Genomic DNA, 26,533 nt, shown 5'->3' with positions numbered 1-26,533 from the left:
AAAGAAAAGTTAGAAAGTCAATTAAGTCAAAAGTTAGAAAAGTGGGTTAAAAATCAATGGCATGATAATTATTGAACTTAACCAAAGCAGGATCAAAAATTTTCAAAACAAGCATGCTCACCTTCATGAAGACGATGCAAGTCATTGATGATGAAATATGAAATGCACAAAAGCATAAAAGAGAAATGCAAGTCATCATCAATGAGGTTGGTCACTAAATTTGTAAAAATTGGCGTAAAAGAATTGAAATATGCACTTGGTGTAACCAAAAGAGGGTTGAAAATAATTTTCATTTTAAAAGGTTTATACCAGTGAAAAGCACCAATTATTACAAATATAAGAACCTCAATTAAAAGGAGACAAGTTCAAGTCAAATGGTAAAATTACGGAAATAGCTTCATTGGTTAAAGAAGGTAAAAATTGAACTTGAACCAAGAAGCTAAAAAGGTTTTGACTTAAACTTGAAATATTGAAAGCACAAAAGAGATTCGCATTGATCTGGTTAATCAACGTCCTATTTGACACAGAAATCAGTCAAATAGTTCCTTGATTCTATCAATCACAAATACACATGAAAGGGAACCAAAACAAATGTGGAAATGCGAGCCAAACAACCCATGAATTGAGTTTGGTATAAGCCAAATGAGTTTCAAATCAAAAAGTACCAAATTCAATTCATAAGTTGTGAGTTAAAAACAGGACAATTTCCAGAAAATTTTGGCAGCAATCTGACAGTAAATTGAGCGTTCCCGGATTAAACAAATAGCAATAAACTCAGTTCATATGGATTCAAAATCATCCCACCATTAATAAGAACATAAGAATTCATATACTAAAGCAATGAAACAGAATACTCAGCCCATAAACACCAACCAAAATATGCATACAATCAACAGAAATGACCATCATCATCATATTCACAAAGCATTGAAACACACACCAATTCAAACAGCATGAATAGCAAAAATCAGACCTAAGTCCACTAACCAAAATCCGAAAACTACCTAACCACATGCAATCTAAGCTAACCTAATCTAACTAAAATGAACTAACATCCTACTGGAAATTAATTAACTCCTGTAAAAGCGAAACAGAATAAACGGAAGGAAAATATGTAAACCTGGAAAGCAGAAGGGGATTTAGATGTTGGTGAGCAGTGAAAGAGAAAGAAATATGGTTGTTCGGAACGGCAGCCGGAGCAGAAGCGGTGGCTAGATGGTGCGGTGGTATAGGGCTGAGAAATAGGGGGGATGCCCTATTCTTCCCAAAGGCAATGGAGGGTAAAGAGAGTAATGGGATGGTGGTATATGGAGATTGGGTGGAAGGAGTGGTGAAGGTTGAGGGGACGCCAGCAGTTACAGTGGTGCCGTGGCGGTGCTTGGTGGCAGTGAGGAGAAGCGACTGTGAAAGGGGGAAGAGAGGAAAGAAGAAGGAAAAGAAGAAAAAGGAAGATAGAGGGTGGTCGGCGGCGGTTCGGGGTAATGGGGTCGCCGGCGATGATGGGTGGTGGTGGTTCTCTGAGTTTGCAGAGGAAGAGAAAGGGACGTTGGAGGGAAGAAGAAACAGAATAGTGACGCAAAATGGCTAAGATTCACACGTCAGGGGTGTTAATGAATTCAAATCCACGCATACGCGTCAACGCGTCGATGACGCGTGCGCGTGGGTGGATAAAAGAGGGAATGACACGTAGGCGTGACTCATGCGTAAGCGTGGATGAGACATAACAGGCATCGACGTGTATGCGTCGTCCACGCGAATGCGTGAAGGGAGAGAAATGAAGCTGACGCGTACTCGTGAAGCACGCGTACGCGTGGGGCGAAATTGTGCTAAACGCACAAATTCAGCACCACTTTCACGCAACTCTCTGGAATTTGCAAATTAACAATATTTTTGAGTTTTTGAGGATTTTTCACAATATTTGAGAAAACTTGCAACTTAAGCAAAAACTCAAATTCAAAGAATCATCCTTATTCGAAGCATAAAACCCACAAACAACCTAGCAACCAAAACAAATATTCAAAAGAATAAAAGAGAAGAACTACCCAATGATGGCAACTCAATTCATTCATTGATTATATCTACAATAGAAATGGAAAGAGTTTACCATGGTGGGGTGTCTCCCATCTAGCACTTTTATTTATTGTCCTTAAGTTGGACAATTGGGAGGCTCCTTGTTAAGGTGGCTTGTGCTTGAATTTATCCTCGAACTTCCACCAATGCTTGGATTTCCAATAGGCTCCAAAATTCACAATCAATAGCACCAAGCTTTGATAAAGTTCCACACAAGCTAAGGGCTCCCAAAGTTGATCTTCACATATTCCTGGATCCCAAATCTTATTTCTACACCCATCTTCAAGTTGATCAAGACAATTCCATTAGGGTGGTAAGTGATCCGAATTCTCAAGTAAACACCAAATCATCTTCCTAGACCCATTCAATTTAGGAATCCTCCAACCTTGGGGCCTAAGCCTTGGGGGTTCAACCTTAATGAGCCTAACATCATTTTTCCAACCACTACACAACCTTCCCTTACTCCTCAATCCACAAAAAGCTCTAAGTTGACCATCCGTTTCAAGCAACCCATATTCAAATGGAATTAGAAAGTTTAGAGATAAGATATTTACCCACTTGAATAGTGTGAAGGATGATGGAGACTTAGGAAGGGGGACTTCCCTACACTTTGACAATGCAAGGTCCACTCCCTTGTGCTCTTCTTTAAATTTCTCCACCTCTTGACAAGCATCTTCAATTTCAATTCCTCGTTCACCAACTTCTTCTACACATTCCTCATTCTTAAGTCATATTTTGTGAATTCCTCATTGCAACGGCACCAAAAATTTGATGGAAAGATTACCGACGGTCTAGAATTTTCGTCAATAAGAAGATCAAATCATTTTTATAGTATAGTCCTAGACTGACAAATAATCCTCTTTATTAAATTTTGATTTGGTTGTCACAAAGTCAACCCCAATGTAAAGTAACCGAGAGTATCGGTCTCGGGTCGTCTTCAAGAGAATGGGCAGACATGTACATCAATATTGGTTAGAATTCCGGGGTTGGGAGTCTGATGAGCGGATAATTTATACGCTTTTTGGCATTGTTTTTAGGTAGTTTTTAGTAGGATCTAGCTACTTTCTAGTATACTTCTATTAGTTTTTAAGCAAAATTCACATTTCTAGACTTTACTATGAGTTTTTGTGTTTTTCTATAATTTCAGGTATTTTCTGGCTGAAATTGAGGGACCTGAGCAAAAATCTGATTTAGAGGCTGAAAAAGGACTGTAGATGCTGTTGGATTCTGACCTCCCTGCACTCGAAATAGATTTTCTGGAGTTACAGAAGCCCAATTGGCGCGCTCTCAATAGCGTTAGAAAGTAGACATCCTGGAATTTCCAACAATATGTAATAGTCCATACTTTGCCTGAGTTGAGATCACGCAAATTGGCGTTTAACGCCAAGTTTCTACCCTATTCTGGCGTTAAACGCCAGAACTGGCATAAAAGTTGGAGTTAAACGCCCAAACTGGCACAAAAGCTGGAGTTAAATGCCAGGAGCAGCCTATGCACGTGTAAGGTTCAATGCTCAGCCCAAACACACACCAAGTGGGCCTCGGAAGTAGATTTCTGCATTATCTATCTTAGTTTACTCATTTTCTGTAAACATAGGTCACTAGTTTAATATAAAAACTACTTTTAGAGACTTACTATGTACCTCATGACATTTCACATCTGAATTTTGTATCTTCTATGGCATGAGTCTCTAAACTCCATGGTTGGGGGTGAGGAGCTCTGCTGTGTCTCAATGAATTAATGCAATTATTACTATTTTCCATTCAATCACGCTTGTTTCTATTCTAAGATATTCACTCGCACTTCAACATGATGAATGTGATGATCCGTGACACTCATCACCATTCTCAACCTATGAACACGTGCTTGACAACCACTTCCATTCTATCTTAGATTGAGTGTTTGTCTCTTTGATTCCTGGTTCATGGGTTTGATTGCCTCTCCTGACAACAGAGCATTCAAATCTGTGAGATCATAGTCTTCGTGGTATAAGCTAGAATCAATAGGCAGCATTCTTGAGATCGACAAGGTCTAAATCTTATCTGTGGCATTCTGAGTAGGATCCGGGAAGTGATGACTGTGACGAACTTCAAACTCGTGAGCGTTGGGCGTAGTGACAGACGCAAAAGGATCAATGGATCCTATTCCAACATGAGTGAGAATCGACAGATGATTAGCCATGTATATGGACCGTTTTCACTGAGAGGACGGCTGGTAGCCATTGACAATGGTGATCCACCAACATACAGCTTGCCATGGAAAGAGACCTGCGTGCGTGAAGAAGAAGACAGTAGGAAAGCATAAATTCAGAAGACAAAGCATCTCCAAAACCTCAACCTGTTTCTCATTACTGAATCACAAGTACTGTTTAATTTATGTTATTTATTTTTCATAAATATAACCACTCTTATCATTAATCTCCTGACTAAGATTTACAAAATAACCATAGTTGCTTCAAGCCGACAATCTCTGTGGGATCGACCCATATTCGCGTAAGGTATTACTTGGATGACCTAGTGCACTTGCTGGTTAGTTGTGCGAAATTGCAAAAGTGTGATTGTGATATCGTGCAACAAGTTTTTGGCGCCGTTGCCGGGAACTGTTTGAGTTTGGACAACTGACGGTTTATTTTGTTGTTTAGATTAGGAAAATTTTTTCTTTTTCGTTTAGAGTCTTCTACTATTGTTTTTAGTTAAAATTTTAAAATTCTTATTTTAATTTTCTAAATTATTTTTGAAAATTTTTTTAACCAATAACTTCATAATTTAGTCTTTTGTTTGAGTTTAGTTTCATATTCTAAGTTTGGTGTCCTTTATGTCTCTGTTTTCTTAAAAATTTTCAAAAGTTACTCTTAGTGTTCATTTTTTATATTCAAAGCTTCCTTGTTTGTTTTCTTTGTTTTGTTCTAAAAACTTTAAGTTTGGTGTCCTTTTTCTTGTTTTTCTTTTTCTTCATTAAATTCAAAAATATCTTTTTACTTTATTTTAATTGAATTTCGAATTCTACCTTTAAAAATTCAGATTTTTATTTTAAAACTTCTTATTTTATCTTATCTTAGTTTTGGAATTTCAAAATTCAAATCTTTTTCAAAAATCATATCCAAGGTTTTTCGAATTTTCTTAATTAATCAATTATTCTAGTTTTCGAAACTTCTATTTTATTTCCCGTTCATTTTATTTTATTTTATTTTATTTTATTCAGTTGCTTTAAATTAAATAAAATAAAATAAATAAAAATATAATTTATTTGCAAGTCATATCAATTCCCTTTTCTCCATCATGGACATAAGTGAAAATGAACAGTTCAGAAGGACTCTAGGGTCATATGCTAACCCCATTACCACTGCATACGAGAGTAGTATCTGTATACCTCCCATCAAAGCAAGCGGTTTTGAGCTAAATCCTCAGCTTATTGTCATGGTGCAGCAAAGTTGCTAGTATTCCGGTCTTCCACAGGAAGAACCTACTGAGTTTCTGGCGCAGTTCTTGCAAATTGCTGACACAGTGCGTGACAAGGAGGTAGATCAGGACGTATACAGGCTGTTGCTATTTCTGTTTGCTATAAAAGATCAAGCTAAGAGGTGGTTAAATAACCAACCCACAACAAGCATAAGAACATGAAAACAGTTATCAGACAAATTCCTGAATCAATATTTCCCGCCAAAAAGGATGACACAGCTAAGGCTGGACATCCAAGGCTTTAAACAAGAGGATGATGAATCCCTTTATAATGCCTAGGAGAGGTACAGAGGGATGCTAAGGAAATGCCCCTCTGAAATATTTTCAGAGTGGGTGCAGTTAGACATCTTCTACTACGAGCTTACAGAAAAAGCTCAGATATCTCTAGACCACTCAGCTGGTGGATCTATACACATGAGAAAGACTATTGAAGAGGCTCAAGAGCTTATCGATACAGTTGCTAGAAATCAACATCTGTACATAAGTAGTGAGTCCTCCATGAAAGAAGAAGCTAAGGCAGTATCAACTGACTTTAGTCCTCAGAAACAAGTTGCTGAACTCAATCAGAAACTAACTTCTATAACAAGGCAGTTAGCAGAATTTAAGGAGATGCTACAAGAAACCAAAAATGCTAATAAGGATATGGAATCACAATTGAATCAGACAAAACAGCAGTTATCAAAACAGATAACAGAAGAGTGCCAAGCAGTTCAATTAAGAAGTGGAAAAACATTAAATACCTCAACTCAAAGCAGCAGAAAGCCAAGAAAAGAACAGTTGACAGAGGATGAGCAACCTGCTATCCAAAATCCCTCAAAGGACAGTAAGAGCCCAGGGAGGAATAACTCTGGCGTTCAAACGCCAGAAAAAGATGAAAAACTAGCGTTAAACGCCCAGACCATGTCCAGTTCTGGCGTTCAAACGCCAGAAAGGGGAGGGAATCTGGCGTTGAACGCCCATCCAGCCCCCAAGCCTGGCATTCAAATGCCAATGAGGGATCAGACACCTGCAAGTGCTAATGGTAACCTCTTTAAGAAGGCTTCTCCAACCACCTCTGTAGGGAATAAACCTACAGCAACTAAGGTTGAAAAATACAAAGCCAAGATGCCTTATCCTCAAAAACTCTGCCAAGCAGAACAGGATAAACAATTTGCCCATTTTGCAAACTATCTCAGGACTCTTGAAATCAAGATTCCGTTTGCAGAGGCACTTGAGAAAATACCCTCTTATGCTAAGTTCATGAAAGAGATCTTAAATCATAAGAAGGATTGGAGGGAAACTGAAAAAGTCTTCCTCACTGAAGAATGCAGTGCAGTCATTTTAAAGAGCTTACCAGAAAAGATTAAGGATCTTGGGAGCTTCATGATACCATGTACATTAGAGGGTACTTGTACCAAGACACCTCTATGTGATCTTGGGGCAAGTATCAACCTAATCCTTGCATCCACTATCAGAAAGCTTGGCTTGACTGAAGAGGTCAAACCAACCTGGATCTGTCTTCAACTTGTTGATGGCTCCATTAAATACCCATCAGGCATAATTGGGGATATGATTGTTACAGTTGGGCCATTTGCCTTTCCCACTGACTTTGTAGTGCTGGAAATGGAGGAGCACAAGAGTGCAACTCTCATTCTAGGAAGACCTTTTCTAGCAACTGGACGAACCCTCATTGATGTCCAAAAAGGGGAAGTGACCTTGAGAGTCAATGAGGATGAGTTTAGGCTGAATACTATTGAGGCAATGAAGCATCCAGACACATCAAAAGACTGCATGAGTGTTGATATTATTGACTCCCTGGTAGAGGAGATCAACATGGCTGAGAGTCTCGAATCAAAGCTAGAAGACATCTTTAAAGATGTTCAACCTGATTCGGAGGAACCAGAGGAAATAAAAGAACCTCTGAAAATTCCTCAGGAAGAGGAGAAATCTCTTAAACCCGAGCTCAAACCACTACCACCATCCCTGAAATATGCATTTCTGGGAGAAGGTGACATTTTTTCGGTGATCATAAGCTCTGCTTTAAATCCACATGAAGAAAAAGCACTACTTCAAGTGCTAAGGACACACAAAACAGCTCTTGGGTGGTCCATAAGTGATCTTAAGGGCATCAGCCCAGCAAGATGCATGCACAAGATCCTATTGGAGGACGATGCTAAGCCAGTGGTTCAACCATAGAGGTGGCTAAATCCAGCCATGAAGGAGGTGGTGCAGAAAGAGGTCACCAAATTACTGGAGGCTGGGATTATTTATCCTATTTCTGATAGCCCCTGGGTGAGCCCTGTCCAAGTTGTCCCCAAGAAGGGAGGCATGACAGTGGTTCATAATGAAAAGAATGAACTGGTTCCTATAAGAACAATTACAGGGTGGCGTTTGTGTATTGATTACAGAAGGCTCAATACAGCCACCAGGAAGGATCACTTTCCTTTACCATTCATAGACCAGATGCTAGAGAGACTAGCAGGTCATGAATATTACTGCTTTTTGGATGGTTATTCATGTTACAACCAAATTGCAGTAGATCCTCAGGACCAAGAGAAAACAGCATTCACATGTCCTTCTGGAGTGCTTGCCTACAGAAGGATGCCTTTTGGTCTGTGCAATGCACCTGCAACCTTTCATAGGTGCATGCTCTCTATCTTCTCTGATATGGTAGAAAAATTTCTGAAAGTCTTCATGGATGACTTCTCAGTATTCGGAGACTCATTCAGCTCCTGCCTTGACCATCTAGCACTTGTTCTGAAAAGGTGTCAAGAGACCAACCTAGTTTTAAACTGGGAAAAATGTCACTTTCTGGTGACTGAAAGAATTGTCCTTGGGAAAAAATTTTAAACAAGGGAATTGAGGCGGATCAAACTAAAATAGAGGTAATTGAAAAATTACCACCACCTGCCAATGTTAAGGCAATCAGAAGCTTTCTGGGGCATGCAGGATTCTATAGGAGGTTTATAAATGATTTTTCAAAAATTGCAAAACCTCTAAGCAATCTGCTAGCTGCTGACACGCCATTTGTGTTTGACACAGAGTGTCTGTAGGCGTTTGAAACTCTGAAAGCTAAGCTGGTCACAGCACCAGTTATTTCTGCACCAGACTGGACATTACCATTCGAAATAATGTGTGATGCTAGTGACCATGCCATTGGTGCAGTATTGGGACAGAGGCATAACAAGCTTCTGCATGTCATTTATTATACTAACCGTGTTTTAAATGATGCACAGAAAAATTACACAACCACAGAAAAAGAGCTGCTTGCAGTGGTTTATGCCATTAACAAGTTTAGATCATACTTAGTAGGATCAAAAGTGATTGTGTACACTGACCATGTTGCTCTTAAATATCTACTTACAAAGCAGGATTCAAAACCTAGGCTCATAAGATGGGTGTTGCTTCTGCAAGAGTGTAATATAGAAATAAGAGACAGAAAAGGGACAGAAAACCAAGTGGCTGATCATCTGTCCCAGATAGAACCAGTAGAAGGGGCATCATTCCCCTCTATTAAGATCTCTGAAACTTTTTTGCATGAGCAATTATTTGCCATTCAGGAAACACCATGGTTTGTAGACATTGCAAACTATAAGGCTGTAAGATTCATACCGAAAGAGTACAACAGGCAGCAAATAAAGAAATTAATTTCTGATGCAAAGTACTACTTATGGGATGAACCATATCTCTTTAAGAGATGTGCAGACGGAATAATCCGTAGATGTGTGTCCAAGGAAGAGGCACAGAAGATCTTATGGCATTGCCATGGATCATAATATGGAGGCCATTTTGGAAGTGAGCGAACGTCCACAAGAGTCCTTCAATGTGGCTTCTACTGGTCCACCATTTACAGAGACTCCCGAGAGTTTGTATGTAACAGTGACAGTTGCCAAAGAGCTGGCAATCTGCCTCACGGTTATACCATGCCTCAACAAGGGATCTTAGAGATTGAGTTGTTTGATGTATGGGGTATTGACTTCATGGGGCCTTTCCCACCATCATACTCAAACACTTATATACGGGTGGTAGTAGATTATGTATCCAAGTAGGTGGAGGCAATTGCAACACCCACCAATGATACTAAGACAGTGATGAAGTTCCTCCAGAAGCCTATCTTCAGTAGGTTCGATGTCCTTAGGATACTGATCAGTGATATGGGCACTCATTTCTGTAATAAACAGCTTGACTCCACTCTGGTCCGATATTGAATTAACCACAAAGTGGCGACTCCGTATCATCCCCAGACAAATGGGCAGGCTGAAGTCTCAAATAGAGAACTTAAAAGAATCCTGGAATGGACTGTGAGTAACCACAGAAGGGATTGGGCAAGAAGTCTGGATGATGCTCTGTGGACATACAGAACAGCATTCAAGAATCCCATAGGGACCTCTCTATACCAACTTGTGTATGGAAAAGCGTGCCATTTGCCAGTGGAACTGGAACACAAGGCTTACTGGGCAACTAGATTCCTGAATCTTGATGCTAAGTTAGCTGGAGAGAAAAGATTGCTCTAGTTAAATGAGCTAGAGAAATTCAGACTCAATGCTTTTGAAAATGCACAAATTTACAAGGAAAAAGCAAAAAGGTGGCATGACAAGAAACTGTCATCCAGAGTCTTTGAGCCAAGACAGAAGGTTCTGCTATTCAACTCTAGGCTCAGATTATTCCCCGGGAAACTAAAATCACGGTGGAAGGGACCATATGTGATTACAAGTGTGTCACCATATGGCTATGTGGAGCTTCAAGATATTGATTCTAATAAGAGGTTTATTGTTAATGGACAGAGAGTCAAGCATTATCTTGAAGGCAATGCTGAGCAAGAATGCTCAAAGCTGAGACTAGGTTAAAGCTCAGTAAGGTCCAGCTAAAGACAATAAAGAAGCACTTTCTGGGAGGCAACCTAGCCATTAGCAAAGTTTATTTGTTATTCAAATAATAATTATAGGAGTTTGATATAAATTATCTTCAAGGTTAATCATCAATTGCAGGAGTTCACAGAGATACAAAAGGATTCAGAGCATAAAGTAGAGAAAAGGAGCTCACTGGCACAAAAATGCCAGTAAGGGGTATTTTGGGCGTTAAACGCCAGAATGGGCACCATTCTGGGCGTTTAACGCCAGTAAAGATACCTTTCTGGGCGTTAAACGCCAGAATGGGTACCATTCTAGGTGTTTAACGCCAGAATTGCAGCATCTTGGGCGTTTAGAAAAATGCTCAGTGATAAAGGCTTTCTGTCATTTAACGCCAGGCTGGGCGTTAAACCACCAAAAGAAGCAACAAATGGGCATTAAACGCCAGAATGGGTGCCATTCTGGGCGTTTAACACCAGAAATGTGGAGGGGAGGAAGTTTTGTTTCCAACTCAATTTTTTTTCAAATTTTCATGGTTCCATCCAAAATTTCTTGCATAAACATGTTACAAATTATCATCTTTCAATTTCAATTTCAAAAAAAAAAAAAACAAAACAAAACAAAACAAAACAAATTAAAAATAAATTTTTCTTTAATCCTAAAAATCTTTCTCAAATCTTCTTAAATTTCTTTTCAAATCTTTTTCAAAACTCATCTATCTTTTTAATTTCTTCTCAAATCTTTTTCAACCCATCATACTATCTTTTCAAATTCAGATTTTTCTTTTTTAAATCTCTTATATCTTTTCAATTTTAAAATTTCATCTTTTTCATATCATATTTATCTTTTACAAATCATATCTTCTATCATATCTTTTTCAAAATTTTCGAACCCACCCTCTCCCTTTTAAATTCACATTCGGCCTCCCCTTCTCCTCCATAACTCGAATTTGCCTCTCCTTCTATTCCTCTCCTTTCCTTTCTTTTGCTTGAAGACAAGCAAACCTCTAAGTTTGGTGTGTTTTTCGTGATCACTGAGCTAAGATTTACTAAGATCATGGCTCCTAAGGGAAAACAAACCACTTCAAGAGGCAAGAAAGAGAACACTCCAAAACCACTTTGGACTCAGGAGAGGTTCTTAACTAAAGAACATGCAGACCACTACCACAAAATAATGGGTCTAAGGTCAGTGATCCCGGAAGTTAAATTCAATCTGAAAGAAGACGAATATCCGGAGATCCAAGAGCAGATTCGAAACAGGGGTTGGGAAATTCTAGCTATCCATGAGACAAAGGTAGGTAGAAACATGGTTCAGGAATTCTACTCAAATCTGTGGCAAACAGATAAGCAGAGAATAACTGGAACCGCCTTCTGTACCTTTCAAACCATGGTCAGAGGGAAGATTATTTACTTCCACCTGGACAAAATAAGAGAGGTCTTCAAGATGCCTCAACTGCAAGATGATCCAGAATCCTTTAATAGGAGAATAGTGAGATTGGATAAGCGCTTGAACCATGTTCTAGAGGACATATGCATCCCTGGAACCAAGTGGATAACCAACACAAAGGGTGTCCCAAATCAACTCAAGAGAGGAGATCTCAAACCAATTGCTAGGGGCTGGCTAGACTTCATTGGGCGTTCTATACTGCTCACCAGCAACCGCTCTGAAGTCACTGTCAAAAGAGCAGTGATGATCCACTGCATTATGCTGGGAAACGAAGTGGAGATTCATCATATGATTTCTTGTGAGCTTTACACAATTGCAAACAAGAACTCCACTGATGCCAAATTGGCTTACCCAAGCCTAATCTCTCTGCTATGTAAAGATGCTGGGGTAAAGATGGGAGTGGATGAGTATATCTCAGTTGAGCACCCAATCACCAAAAAGTCAATGGAAGAACAACAAGTGCAAGATAACTCCATCAAAAGGAGAGCACAGGAGTTCCTCCCAGAAATCCCTCAGATTGACTACTGGACACGCCTAGAAGCATCTATCACCAAGCTTTAAGAAGCTATGGATCAACTGAAAGAAGAACATCAAATTCAAAATAGCATGCTTTGCAAATTGCTGAAGGAACAAGAGAAGCAAGGGCGTGAACTACAGGAGATGAAGCACCAGAAGTTGTCTCTTGAAGGACCAGACACCCCACAGATTGAAGGAGCATCCACTTCTCAAAATCAAGGTTGTTGAGTCCTAACTCTGTGATAACTTTTGTCATTAGATATCTATTTTAAGAGTCATTTATTTTTATGTTTTTAATTTTCTGTCTTCTATTTTTATTGGTCTGCTTTTATGTTTATTTTAAGTCTTATTTTTATTTCATGATTAATAAAAATTTAGAGTCTATGCCTTAAAGCTATGAACGTCCTATGAATCCTTCACCCTACTTAAATGAAAACACGGTTTTAATTACAAAAGAACAAGAAGTACATGATTTCAAACTATATCTTGAAATTAGTTCAATTATTTTGATGTGGTGACAATACCTTTTGTTTTTTGAATGAATGCTTGAACAGTGCATATTTTTGAATTTGTTGTTTATGAATGTTAAAAATTGTTGGCTCTTGAAAGAATAATGAAAAAGGAGAAATGTTATTGATAATCTGAAAAATCATAAAATTGATTCTTGAAGCAAGAAAAAGCAGTGAATTAAAAAAAAAGCAGAAAAAGCCAATAGCCCTTTAAAACCAAAAGGCAAGGGTAAAGAGGATCCAAGGCTTTGAGCATTAATGGATAGGAGGGCCCATAGGAATAAAATCTTGGCCTAAGCGGCTAAACCAAGCTGTCCCTAACCATGTGCTTGTGGCGTGAAGGTGTCAAGTGAAAAACTTGAGACTGAGCGATTAAAGTCGTGGTCTAAAGCAAAAAGAGTGTGCTTAAGAGCTCTGGATACCTCTAACTGGGGACTGTAGCAAAGCTAAGTCACAATCTGAAAAGGTTCACCCAGTTATGTGTCTGTGGCATTTATGTATCCGGTGGTAATACTGGAAAACAAAGTGCTTAGGGTCACGGCCAAGACTCATAAAGTAACTGTGTTCAAGAATCAACATACTTAACTAAGAAAATCAATAGCATTATCTAAATTCTGAGTTCCTATAGCTGCCAATCATTCTGAGCTTCAAAGGATAAAGTGAGATGCCAAAACTGTTCAGAAGCAAAAAGCTACTAGTCCCGCTCGTCTAATTGGAACTAAGTTTCATTGATATTTTGCAATTTATAGTATATTCTCTTCTTTTTATCCTATTTGATTTTCAGTTTCTTGGGGACAAGCAACAATTTAAGTTTGGTGTGTTGAGCGGATAATTTATACGCTTTTTGGCATTATTTTTAGGTAGTTTTTAGTAGGCTCTACCTACTTTCTAGTATACTTCTATTAGTTTTTAAGCAAAATTCACATTTCTAGACTTTACTATGAGTTTGTGTATTTTTCTGTAATTTCAGGTATTTTCTGGCTGAAATTGAGGGACTTGAGCAAAAATCTGATTCAGAGGCTGAAAAAAGACTGCAGATGCTGTTGGATTCTGACCTCCCTACACTCGAAATAGATTTTCTGGAGCTACAAAAGCCCAATTGGCGCGCTCTCAATTACGTTGGAAAGTATACATCCTGGGCTTTCCAGCAATATTTAATAGTCCATACTTTGCTCGAGCTGAGATCACGCAAACTGGTATTTAACGCCAAGTTTCTACCCTATTCTGGCGTTAAACGCCAGAAATGGCATAAAAGTTGGAGTTAAATGCCCAAAGTGGCACAAAAGCTGGAGTTAAATGCCAGGAGCAGCCTATGCACGTGTAAGCTTCAATGCTCAGCCCAAACACACACCAAGTGGGCTCCGGAAGTGGATTTCTGCACTATCTATCTTAGTTTACTCATTTTCTGTAAACCAAGGTCACTAGTTTAGTATAAAAACTACTTTTAGAGACTTACTATGTACCTCATGACATTTCACCTATGAATTTTGTATCTTCTACAACATGAGTCTCTAAACTCCATGGTTGGGGGTGAGGAGCTCTACTGTGTCTCGATGAATTAATGCAATTATTACTGTTTTTCATTCAATCACGCTTGTTTCTATTCTAAGATATTCACTCGCACTTCAACATGATGAATGTGATGATCCGTGACACTCATCACCATTCTCAACCTATGAACGCGTGCCTGACAACCACTTCCGTTCTATCTTAGATTGAGTGTGTATCTCTTTGGTTCCTGGTTCATGGGTTTGATTGCCTCTCCTGACAACAGAGCATTCAAATCTATGAGATCAGAGTCTTCGTGGTATAAGCTAGAATCAATGGGCAGCATTCTTGAGATCCGGAAGGTCTAAATCTTGTCTGTGGTATTCTGAGTAGGATCTGGGAAGGGATGACTGTGACGAACTTCAAACTCGCGAGTGTTGGGCGTAGTGACAGACGCAAAAGGATCAATGGATCCTATTCCAACATGAGTGAGAACCAACAGATGATTAGCCATGTATATGGACCCTTTTTACTGAGAGGACGGCTGGTAGCCATTGACAACGGTGATCCACCAACTTACAGCTTGCCATGGAAAGAGACCTGCGTGTGTGAAGAAGAAGATAGTAGGAAAGCAGAAATTCAGAAGACAGAGCATCTCCAAAACCTCAACCTGTTTCTCATTACTGAATCACAAGTACTGTTTAATTTATGTTATTTATTTTTCATAAATATAACCACTCTTATCATTAATCTCCTGACTAAGATTTACAAAATAACCATAGTTGCTTCAAGCTGACAATCTCTGTAGGATCGATCCTTACTCGCGTAAGGTATTACTTGGATGACCCAGTGCACTAGCTAGTTAGTTGTATGGAATTGCAAAAGTGTAATTATGATTTCGTGCACCAGAGTCATAAACAAGAATTTAAACTACTAAACTTAACATGCAAGGAATCTTAAAGTGCAAGGACTAAATCAAAGCAACTAAGCCAAGTATAAGTGAATGCAATCCAACAAGATAACATATGAAGCTACTTATATTCTAAGACTAAGCAAGTAACTACTATAACAAGAATCAAGCAATTGGGATTTTTGGGTTTCAAATATGAATACTAAAAGGAACTCTTGACTAGGTATAGGAATTGGGGTGACCATCCTTGTCTAATAACCATATATTGATAATTATGAGGAACCAAGCTCATTAAGTCTACTTCTACAAATGAAGTACGTGAAATGGCTTGGTCAATTTCAACTCATAAGTCCTATTCCAACTACTAATTGGCTTAGTAGTGGATTAGTGTCAATGGGTATCAACTTGACCACTAAGGGTTCTTAAATCACCAAATCAATTAGACCCAATGACTCAAGTTTACCCAATTTCCTTAGTCTAGGCCAAGAGTAAAGAAAAATACTCCATAATCAAAGGAAACATTTCATCAAACACATGGTGTACAGTAACTAAAGACATATTCAAATTGCAAATTAATTGGAAATTACAAGTACCCACTAAAAATTATCAATAAATAACAACTAAAATAACACTATCAATCATGGAAGACATCAATGTACCAATAGAAATTCAAGATCCACAAAGTTCATACAATGAGAAGAAAAGAGGAAAATGACAAGAAAACATAAATTCAACACAAGATCTAAGCAAGATTATAACGAGAGAATTCAAATTAAGTAATTGAAACTAAAATTAACAAGACCCAATTCAGAAATTCAACAAAGAAAGATCAAAACAAACTAGATCTAGAGAGAAGTAAGAGTTTTTTTCTCTAGAATAAAAGAACCAAAAACTAGCTAAAACTATGTGTATTGTGTGTATGATTGATCCCCCCTTTCCTCCATTAGTTCCTGGGTCTTTTCCATGTAGAATCAAGTTAGATTTCGGCCTGGAGCCTCTCAGAAATCGCCAGCCACAATTTCATTAATGAGGTCACGTGCTGAGCATCACGCATGCGCGTCGGCCACGCGTGCGCGTCATATGAGCTCCTCAGCTCACGCGTATGCATCGTCCATGCGTACGCGCCGATGGGATTTTGCATCACCATGCGAATGCGCTAGCTCTTGTGCACGAGTCTCAGCTGCATGCATCCACGTGTGTGCGTCGGCCACACGTGCGCGTCGCCACCAATTCTCCAAAGCTCCATTCTTCATGTTCCTTTCACTTGTGCATGCTTTCTTTCCATCTTCTAGGCCATCCTTGCCCTATAGATCCTAAATCCACTTAACAAACACATCATGACATCGAATGATAGAAGAGGATTAAAATATAGCATTTTTAAGGTCAAAGAAGCATGTTTTAAACCATGAAGCAAAATTAGGAAGGGAACACAAAACCATGCAATTTATATGAATAAGTGCGGAAGATATTGATAAAACCCCCCAAATTCTACACAAGATAAACCGCAAAATTGGGGTTTATCAAACCTCCCCACACTTAAATTAAGCATGTCCTCACGCTAAACCAAGAAAGACTAGAAATGGGGTATGAACATTTATTCAATGAAAATAAACTATATAAACCTATCTACATGCATGTAACTAAATGCAAGATGATTCTACCTACTTGGTTGAAAGTAAATCAATCCCTAAGAACGTATATGAACATGTAGGGCTAACATCATATGATGATTCATGAATTCCACCAATTCAAATATCAAAATGAAATTCAAAAAGAAGAAAGCTCGTGAAAGCAGGGAACAAGGAATTGAGCATTGAACCCTCACCCGAAGTGTATCCGCTCTAGTCGCTCTAGTGTATAGGGTTGATTCACTCAATTCTCTTCTAATCATGCTTTTCAAGAATTATTTTCTATCTAACAATCAACAATTATTCAATGCATGCATACATTTATCATGAAGACTTATTCATAGTTTGTAATGGGTCTAGAGTAAAGGTAAGGATGCATATGGTTAAGTGAGCTTGAAATTTACATCTTTGATTAACCTAAGCTCTCACCAAACACATATGACACCTATAAAATTCTAATACAATACCTAGCTACCCATGATTCCCACCTTTTTTTCTCACATACTCATGCATTCTCTTTACTTCACATTCCATATGCATTGTTATTATTACTTTGCTTTGGGGCATTTTTGTCTCCTTTCTATTGCTTTTCTTTTTCTCTTTTTTTTCTTTTTCTATTTTTTTATTTTTATTTTTCTTTTTCTTTATCATATTTTTTTTAAGTATATACAAACGTCTCAATGCATATGGTTTTGACATATTTAGTGCATGAATATGTACCCAATCCGATGATTTTCAACAAAAATACAAAATACACTTTTACCTTAACCAATGTCCCAAGTTTCCCATACCCAAATGATACACACCCTCACTAGCCTAAACTAATCAAAGATCCAAATTAAGGGACATTTATTGTTTTTCACTTAGGGGTAGTGATGTGCTAAAATTAAGAACAAAAGGGATTAAATAGGCTCAAAATTGGCTAACAATGTTTGATGAAAGGTAGTCTATTTGGGTAAGTGAGCTAAATGAAATGATGGCCTCAATCATATAAATACATGTATACATGGAATAATGGACATATAGAATCAAACAAATCAAATATTACAATCATAGAAAGAGAATAATACACACAAAAATGGAAATAAGGGTTATATAATGTAACCATGCAATTGGGCTCAAAACTCACATGCTTATGTATTCTTAGCTCAAAAACCATTTTCCAAAATTAATTCCTTCAAGCAAGTTCAACAAATTTTTTTTTTCAAATTGGTAGGGTGCCCTAAAAACAGTTTCTTAGAAAAGAAATCATCACTCTAACCAAGTAGTCCTAACATAAAAAGAAGTATCGGAATATATACAAATTCTAACTAACTACACCTATCATGGAATGCAACAACTATCTAACAAATAAAATTAAGAATTGGTGTTGGAAAAGAAAGTGATTACCCACGGAGGTCGGTCCCCGACCAATCCTCCCCACACTTAAAGATTGCACCGTCCTCGGTGCATCCAAAGATGAGCAACGTGGATGGGTTGCTACAACTGTTGAGCTCCTTCGAAAGGTTGTACGGATGGACTTGTTTAGAAGCCCTGTTCAAAAGCTTTTTCCTTTTCCTTCTAGGTGGCCAACCTAAATGGAGTGAAAAAGAAAGAAAATTAAGCCCATAACAAAGATATCAAAGCAAATAGATCATAGGCAAGGGCTAATGCCAAATAAGTGTAGGATTCTCAACTACATGGTAGCTACAACATGTAAGTAAAAAAATAATGTAAGTAAATGGCATATCAATTAACACTTGATGCAAGAACTAAGTTAAAGCATAAGTAAATGAAAAGAATACTCGAGAGCATCAAGTTCAAACAAGAATTGACACAACAAAGATTAGTGATAAGCATGAGAGCAATTGGTTCCATCCTAACTCAATGATAATGAGGCACAAAAACAAAGAATAATGAGTTAGGAAGGACTAAAGCACTAATCTTGTGTGTGGAATAAATATTACAATTAATACTAAACAAGTCACACAACATCAAAATGATCCAAGAGAATCTCTCAACAATTGAGTAAGAAAATTTAACACCATTATTAAAATAAGAACTTAGAAAAGACAATAAGAGAAAGCTATAAAAACAAAATTAAAATGTAATGAATGAAAATAAGCAAATGCAACATACACAAGAAAATGAAAAATAAGAAAAATGTGAAGTGAAATTTTGAAGAGAGGTAGAAGGAAAAAGTAAGGAAGGAAGAAGAGAGAAGAAGAGAGGTGGAAAGAAAGAAAAAGGAAAGAAGACAGAAAAAAGAAAAGAAGAGAAGAAGGGAAAAGAAAACAAGGCAGAAACAGGAGAAACAGGGTGCGGAGGCGATGCGCTCGCTTTATCCACGCGTACGTGTGAAAGCAGGGAACGGCATGTGACGCGTGCACGTCATCTATGCCTGCGCGTTGAAAGCAAGAAATGGATAGGGCGCGTACGCATCGCCCACGCGCACGCGTGGGTTGCATTGTGCTCTGATTTGTGAATTCTTTGATGGTCTAGAATTTCCTCAAATGAATGAGTTCTCATTGCAAGTATAGTTCTAAACCAACAAACAATCCTCCCAATAAAAAATTTGGTTGTCACAAGTAACAAACCCCAAATAAGAATTAACCGAAGTATTTAAACTCCGGGTCATCTCATGAGGAATTGCAATGAAGTGAATGATTATTGGCTATGAAGATGCAAGGGGGTTTGATTGGTAAGGGCAAGGAAAGTAAATGAACAATTAACAAAAAAAAGAAAGGAAAAATACTCTTGACTAGACATAGGTAATTGAGATCACCATCCTTGTCTACAAACCATATATTGACAATTATGAGGAACCAAGCTCATTAAGTCTACCTCCAAGAGCTTTAAGTACGTAATATCTACTCTTAAGCTTGAGGTACGTCAAATGGCTTGATCAACATCAACCCATAAGTCCCAACCTATCTACTAATTAGATTAGTAGTGGGTTAGTATCAATGGGTATCAAATTGATCACCAAGGGTTCTCAAATCACCAATTCATTGAGACCCAATGACTCAAGGTCACTCAATTTCCTTAGCCTAGGCCAAGAGTAAGGAAAACTACTCAAAAACTAAAGGAAACATTCTATCAAACAACTAGCACTACAAGAAAAAAGGCCTATGGCCACGCTTTTTTCTTGCCACGCTTCAAAAGCGTGGCCAAAAATGGTCAATGGCCACGCTTTTATGAGGGTGGCGATAGATTAGAGATTTGGCCACTTTTTTTTTTGCCACGCTTCAAAAGCGTGGCAAAAAAGATCAACGGCCACGCTTTTGTAAGGGTGGCAATTGATTAGAGAAAAGGCCACATTTTTTTTCTGCCACGCTTCAAAAGCGTGGCCATAGAGAGAAACAAGGACGTTTTAAAAGCGTGGCGACAGGGTTTCATTGCGGCCACGCTTACAAAACGTGGCTATATGCTGGTACACTTTTGCCACGCTTTAAAAGCGTGGCCAAAAGTTTCTTTTCTGCCACGCTTCAAAAGCGTGGCCGTAGAGAGCAACAATAACGTTTTAAAAGCGTGGCGAGAGGCCCCCTGTAAAACTTAGAAATTTTAGAAGATTTTATTAATAGCTAATTTAGATTTATTTATCACTAAGTATTTTAATCTTTGAAATTATTTTATTGAAGATACTTAAAACAAATTTTGACTAATTGAGTTTAAAGTAATTTAAGATTTTATCTGATTTTATAATTATCGAATTATTTTCTATATTTCAAATTATAAAGTTTAGCAAATGTAAAATAATAAGAATTTTATATAATATACTCTAATTTTATTAAAATTTATTAAATTTCAATTTACTCAAAATTCCTAATTTTATTTTTATCCCAAATTAAACCCTAATTTCTAAATTAAACCCCACAAACCCTAATTTCCACCACCTCACCGTCACTCACCCTTTTTTCCACCGCCATTCCCTTCCTAACAGCACTAACACCTATCAGCTTTGGCAAAAACTAAAGAAAGAAGGAAAGAAAAGAAAAGAAAAGAGAGGGGGAACGAAGGAACAGAAGGGAGAAAGGAGGGGGAGAGAGGGCCGCGACGGGGGAGAAGAGAAGAGGTGAAGGAGACGCGCCGGCGTTGCTGGGTGTTGCCGCCGCCGTCGCAACCTTGCCGAGCCTTGGAGGGAGACCCCGCCGTTAAGCCGCGTCACCGTCGAACTCGTCCAACCGCGCCACCGCGCTCAGCCCTGTCTCGCGTCGCCACTGTGCCATGCATCACAGCCGTTCGCACTGTCAGTTTCGCGCAGGGGAAACCATGGCCGTCGAGGGTCCATCCACGCCGTAGCTGAAGCTTGAACGCCGCTGCAACCACCGCGTGTTATCGTCTTCAAATCGCCGCCGTTGGAGTCGCGAACAGAGATCGCTCGCAAGGGAAATCGTCGCGGAGCTTCCGTCGTCGCCGCGTGCTGGGCTCGCCGTCGTTCTGCCCGCGCAGTTGCTGCGTTGCCGGAGCTCCTCGCCGCCGCTGCTGGCCCCGGAAACCGCCTTTCAAGCCTGTGTCTGTTGGTAAGCCCTAACCCTGCTCCAGCTTCTTTATCCGTTAAGTTCACCTTTATCGTGAGAGTTGTCGCTGAGGTTGTCTGTGCCAGGTTATACGGTCACCGTGAGTCTCTTTGCCGCCGTCCAAGCTGCCATCAGAAGGATCCACCACAGCCTCCTCTGTTCTTGTCTTCGAATCAGTACTGCCCTTTTCCAGTTTCAATCCCAATTCTGCTATTTCTGAATATGTAACTCCTCAGTCCTTACTCTGGAATGAATTTGTCTTTCCTCTGAAAGTTGCCCTGGATGAACTTGTTTATTGTGCTGTTTTGGTGTTGAATTCTGGACTTGTGATTGCTGTTTGTTGTATTTTTTTTCATTGTCCAAAATAGATGCTGTGGAAGTGTTACTGTTTCATTAATTTTTCTTGGTTGGTTGTTGCTGAGTTCTGCTCTGCTTGTTGCTTGGTCCATATTATATGAACTGCAATGATTTCAGTTTGTGGAACTGGTTAAGTCATATGAATTATGTTTGCTGCTTGCTTGAACCTGGGAAACATGCTATTTACTGCTGCTATTTAATAAGTGTTGCTGCTTCGTGCCATGTGTTAGCAACTCGTTTTCTTGTTGCGATTCTTTGTGCTTATTATGCATTCATGCTCATTACATCCTTAATCATTGGCTGCTGTTGATTTCTCAATTTGCATTTCCTCTTCTGCTCACTTTCTATGCATGCATATATGATGTTCATTCTTGGATTCTTTTGGGGGGGTGTTTGCCTAAATTTGCTTGGCATTGGGAAATTGTTGTGTGATCATGCAATTGCACTTGGATTCTTTTGCAACAATTATTCATGGATCTTATTTTTCATTTTCTTTTCACTATTAAGTAAATAATTAAATTAATTTCACATTGTACAAAAGCACATGGGACTGTGGCCTAAAACATTGGATATCTGAAAGTAAATAGAAATTAAATTGATGTTTTCAATGAGAAGGATTTCTGCTAATTCTGAGAGATTGAGGTTATTCATTTGTTTGTGATAGAAAACATTGTGTCCCTACTTTGATGTGGTTTCTGATGCTTGCATTGTGCTGCCATTATCTAATATAATCTGAAATTCTGAACAGCCATTTGAATTTGTATTTGCATTTCTCAATCATGCACTATTATTATATTGTCTATTGTTACATATCATAGCCCATATTGTTAACGTGGTTTCTCAGCTTTCTGTTTCACTTGAGTTTTAGGTTTTTTCAGCACTTAGATTTGTTTTACAAACCAACTGCTGCTTTCATCTGCAATATCAAATTCCCTCTTCAGGTGGCTAGCTTTCCATTTGATGATCATAATTGCCCACCACTTCAACTGGTTATCTCTTTCTGTCATAGTGCATACTCGTGGTTGAAGTTAGATATTGAGAATGTTGTGGTTGTCCACTGTAAGGCTGGAACGAACAAGGTTGATGATTTCTAGTCTTCTATTATTCTTGAAGGTGAGTAGTATCTAAACGTTTTCTTCTAAATTTAATGAACCTGCTTTACATTTACTCCATCTTTCTTTTTATGCTGCTCAGTTTTATTTATATTTGGTAAGTTAAATGTGCTGCAGTTCTCTCCAATTGCTGAGGAGTCAATGGATTACTATAATCAGAAATGATGTGTTGATGGAAAAAGACTTGTTCTGCCCAGTCAGATTGTAAGTTCGGCTTTGCTATGTCCTAATTCAGCCGAAAATTGGGGATTTTGGAGTATTACACTCTTGCTTCTTCTTGTCTTATGTCTTACTTTATCTTTTGTAACTTAAACATGTTTTTTGTTCCCTTGTTGATTTTGCTATTTCAGAGAAGCTGTGAAACATTTTGGTCCTGGTCCTAGTGTTCCTCACAACCATACCAAGCCTTATGTACGATCTAAGGGAAGGAAGTTTGAGAGGGCTAGAGGAAGAAAGAACAACAAAGAACAACAAAGGACTTAGTGTTTAAATTATATTGTTTCTGTATTTTTCTACCGTTTTTAGTTTTGGAATTTGAACTCGAAATTTATTTTTGTATTTGAATATTAGTTTATTAATGTATAAAATAATTAAAGCAAAAATTGTCACTAATTACTGTTTGATTTGTCTTGCAATAAAAATTGCATACTATATTTATAGGTTTGGTAATAAAAAAAGATTGAAAATTTATATTGTAGTAATTAAGATCAAGTAAGGAAAAGAAATTTTTTTTTTAATTTAACAAGCCTTTCGCCACGCTTTTAAAGCGTGGCTGTATGTCTCCCTATCGCCACGCTTTTAAAGCGTGGCCGTATCTCTCCCTATTGCCACGCTTCAAAAGCGTGGCCATATCTCTATCTATCACCACGCTTTTAAAGCGTGGCCGTATTTCCCACCTACAGCCACGCTTTTCCAAGTGGCTGTTTGTAAAAAAGCGTGGCAAACAAAAAGCGTGGCAATAGATTGCAAAAAGCGTGGCGATAGAGCAACCGCCACCCTTTGATAGGTCACCCTTTCGAAAGCGTGGCGATAGCTCAAAAAGCGTGGCAAAAAGCTATCGCCACGCTTTTTTCAGCTTTTCGCCACGCTTTAAAAGCGTGGCAAAAGACGTGTTTTCTTGTAGTGTAGAGTGCAAGAAAATCAAACATCACAAAATGCAAGAATTAATGAAACCCATAACTAACATAAGCAAGAAATCAACAATAGCAATGAAAATAAACATAAAAGAGACATGGAAACATGAAATTACATTAAAAGAAATCAAGATCCAACAACTCTAGAAAAACTAACTAAAGGTTCATCATGACTAACTAAGTGCTTCCCCTTTGCTCAAGCTTGAATTCTGCATGAAATAGCTTCAGGAATCAGTTGGATTTGGGCCTGGGTAGCTCAGAAATCGCCCCTAGCGTTTTGCCTTTAAATGAGTCACGTGCGAGCATCGACGCGTACGCGTGGGTCACGCGTACACGTCACTTGGCAACTTTCCTATCCACGCGCGCACGCCTGCTACGCGTGCGCGTCCATTAATGTATTCCAAATCCTTGTTTCCTTATGCATTCTCCACTTTGTATGCTTTTCTTTTCACTTCTTCCATCTAATACTTGCCTTATGAACCTGAAATCACTAACAAACACATTAAGGCATCAAATGGAATTAAGGTGAGTTAAAATCACCAATTTAAGGGCTTAAAAAGCATGTTTTCATATTTAATCACAAATTGAGGAAGAATTACAAAACCATGCTATTTCATTGAATAAATGTGGGAAAAGGGTGATAAAAACCCCTAAAATAAGCACAAGATAAACCACAAAATTGGGTTTTATCATGCTCCTGGCACAAAGGTAGCACAGTACCAGCGCAACTCTCTGGTTTTTGTACCAGGAGTTCCAAGTTCAGCTTTCGACGCATACACGTTTCCCACGCTCACGCGTGGGTGTGCGAAAAAGGCCAATGGCGCATACGCCTCGTCCACGCTTATGCATGGAATGCCCCTTTTTTTTAGAACATGAAAACAGGAACAAGGCACTCTCCTAATCTATAAGCATTCTAAAGCAACCAAAATTCAAATTTAACAACAAATCTTTTGGTTTTTGAAAAATTTTCAAAGATAAAACAAACAAAACTTGTACTTCAAGCAAAATGCAATTAAAAAAAAAACTAACCTACAACTTAAGGCATAAATCTAATTAAACAGACTAGCAACCAAAATACTAAAACAAGAATATACAAGGAAGAAAACTACCTAACAATGGCAACTCAATTCATTCATTGATTATATCTACAAGAGAATGGAAAGAGTTTACCATGGTAGGGTGTCTCCCACCTAGCACTTTTAGTTTAAGTCCTTAAGTTAGACAATTGGGAGGCTCCTTATCATGGCGGCTTATGCTTGAACTCATCTCGAAACTTCCACCAATGCTTGAACTTCAAGTAAGCTCCAAATTTCAAAATCAATGGCACCAAGCTTTGATGAAGTTCCACACAAGCTAAGGGCTCCCAAAGTTGATCTTCACATATCCCTGGATCCCAAATCTTGTTTCTACACCCATCTTCAAGTTGATCAAGACAATTCCATTTGAGTGGCAAGTGATCCGAATTCTCAAGTGAGCACCAAAGCATCTTCCTAGACCCATTCAATTGAGAACTATACCAACTATTGCGCTTAGACTTTGAGTTTCCAACCATAAGGATCCTTGATTGGCATTTCCACCCATTAACCAATTCTCTTTTGCTCTTAACTCCACAAAGAGCTCTAAGTTGCCCATCTGTCTCAAGCAAACCATATTCAAGTGGGAAAGTAAAGCTTAGGGATAAGAATTTTACCTACTTGAATGTTGTGTTGGATGGTGTCTTAGGAAGGGATGGTCCCAATGATCTTGCAAGTTCCACTCCCTTGTGCTCTTCTTCAACTACCTCCACCTCTTAGCAAGCATCTTCAATGTCAATTTCTTGTTCACCAACTTCTTCTATACATCCCTCATTGCTCAAGCCATGTGTCAGAGGTTGTGCACGGTCCTCTTTGTCATCAATTCCATAACACAATGAGGGAGGATTATCAATTCCAAAAGACATATTGGTTGGTGTGGTATCATCTTCAATGATGGAGCTTGCTTGCTCAACTTCTTCCACCTATTATTCAACTTCGCCTAAGTCTTCAACCACTTCTTCTTCTTCAACAATATCTACCCTTTCCACTTGTTACAAGACATACCCCATCTCCTTGTCCTCATGTTGGGATTCTAAAATCTTCTTCATGCTCCACTCTTCGGTTGATTTCTCACATTCATAAGTGGAGATACTTTGTCTACGGTATGAATCCCATGAGTCCAAGTTGGCTTTAATTTTGGCAAGGTTATCCTCGATAGCTTCGTACATCTTTTGGACTTTCTCTTACTCCTTTTGATGGATGATTGCTTGAAGCCAATCCATTATTTTCTTAAAGTGATCCATTGGCTCTTGTTCCACTTGACTGACATAAGTAGTATCATGTTGCTCTTGGATCAATAGATGTGGATATTCTTCCATGGAGGGTTATGGTGGAAAGGAAAATTCATCTTGTGGTTGAAAGTTCTCATACATGGGAGGTGGTTCATTTTGGTAATAGTATAGAGGTGGTAGTTCTTGAGGGTATTGGGGTTGGAATTGTGGTGGTTCTAAGTATGGTTCATATGGCTCATAAGGTGGTTGGTATAGTGGATATGAGTTAGGGTCAT

General features: G+C 38.6%; 1 protein-coding gene across 1 annotated transcript; it reads left to right on the top strand.

The window, feature by feature from the left end:
• The first annotated feature begins 1,273 nt into the window (after positions 1-1,273).
• Positions 1,274-23,067, top strand: LOC114925123 (uncharacterized). The gene is made up of 4 exons (XM_072215796.1): positions 1,274-1,570; positions 21,196-21,575; positions 22,718-22,821; positions 22,938-23,067. The coding sequence occupies exons 1-3, from the start codon at positions 1,274-1,276 to the stop codon at positions 22,800-22,802; spliced, it is 762 nt and encodes a 253-aa protein (XP_072071897.1). The 3' UTR covers positions 22,803-22,821; positions 22,938-23,067.
• Positions 23,068-26,533: the final 3,466 nt, after the last annotated feature.

The sequence above is a fragment of the Arachis hypogaea genome, chromosome 14, assembly GCF_003086295.3.
Source record: "Arachis hypogaea cultivar Tifrunner chromosome 14, arahy.Tifrunner.gnm2.J5K5, whole genome shotgun sequence".
Classification (NCBI taxonomy): domain Eukaryota; kingdom Viridiplantae; phylum Streptophyta; class Magnoliopsida; order Fabales; family Fabaceae; genus Arachis; species Arachis hypogaea.
Note: the sequence above shows the minus strand (reverse complement) of the source record. Positions and strands in the feature narration are given on the sequence as shown.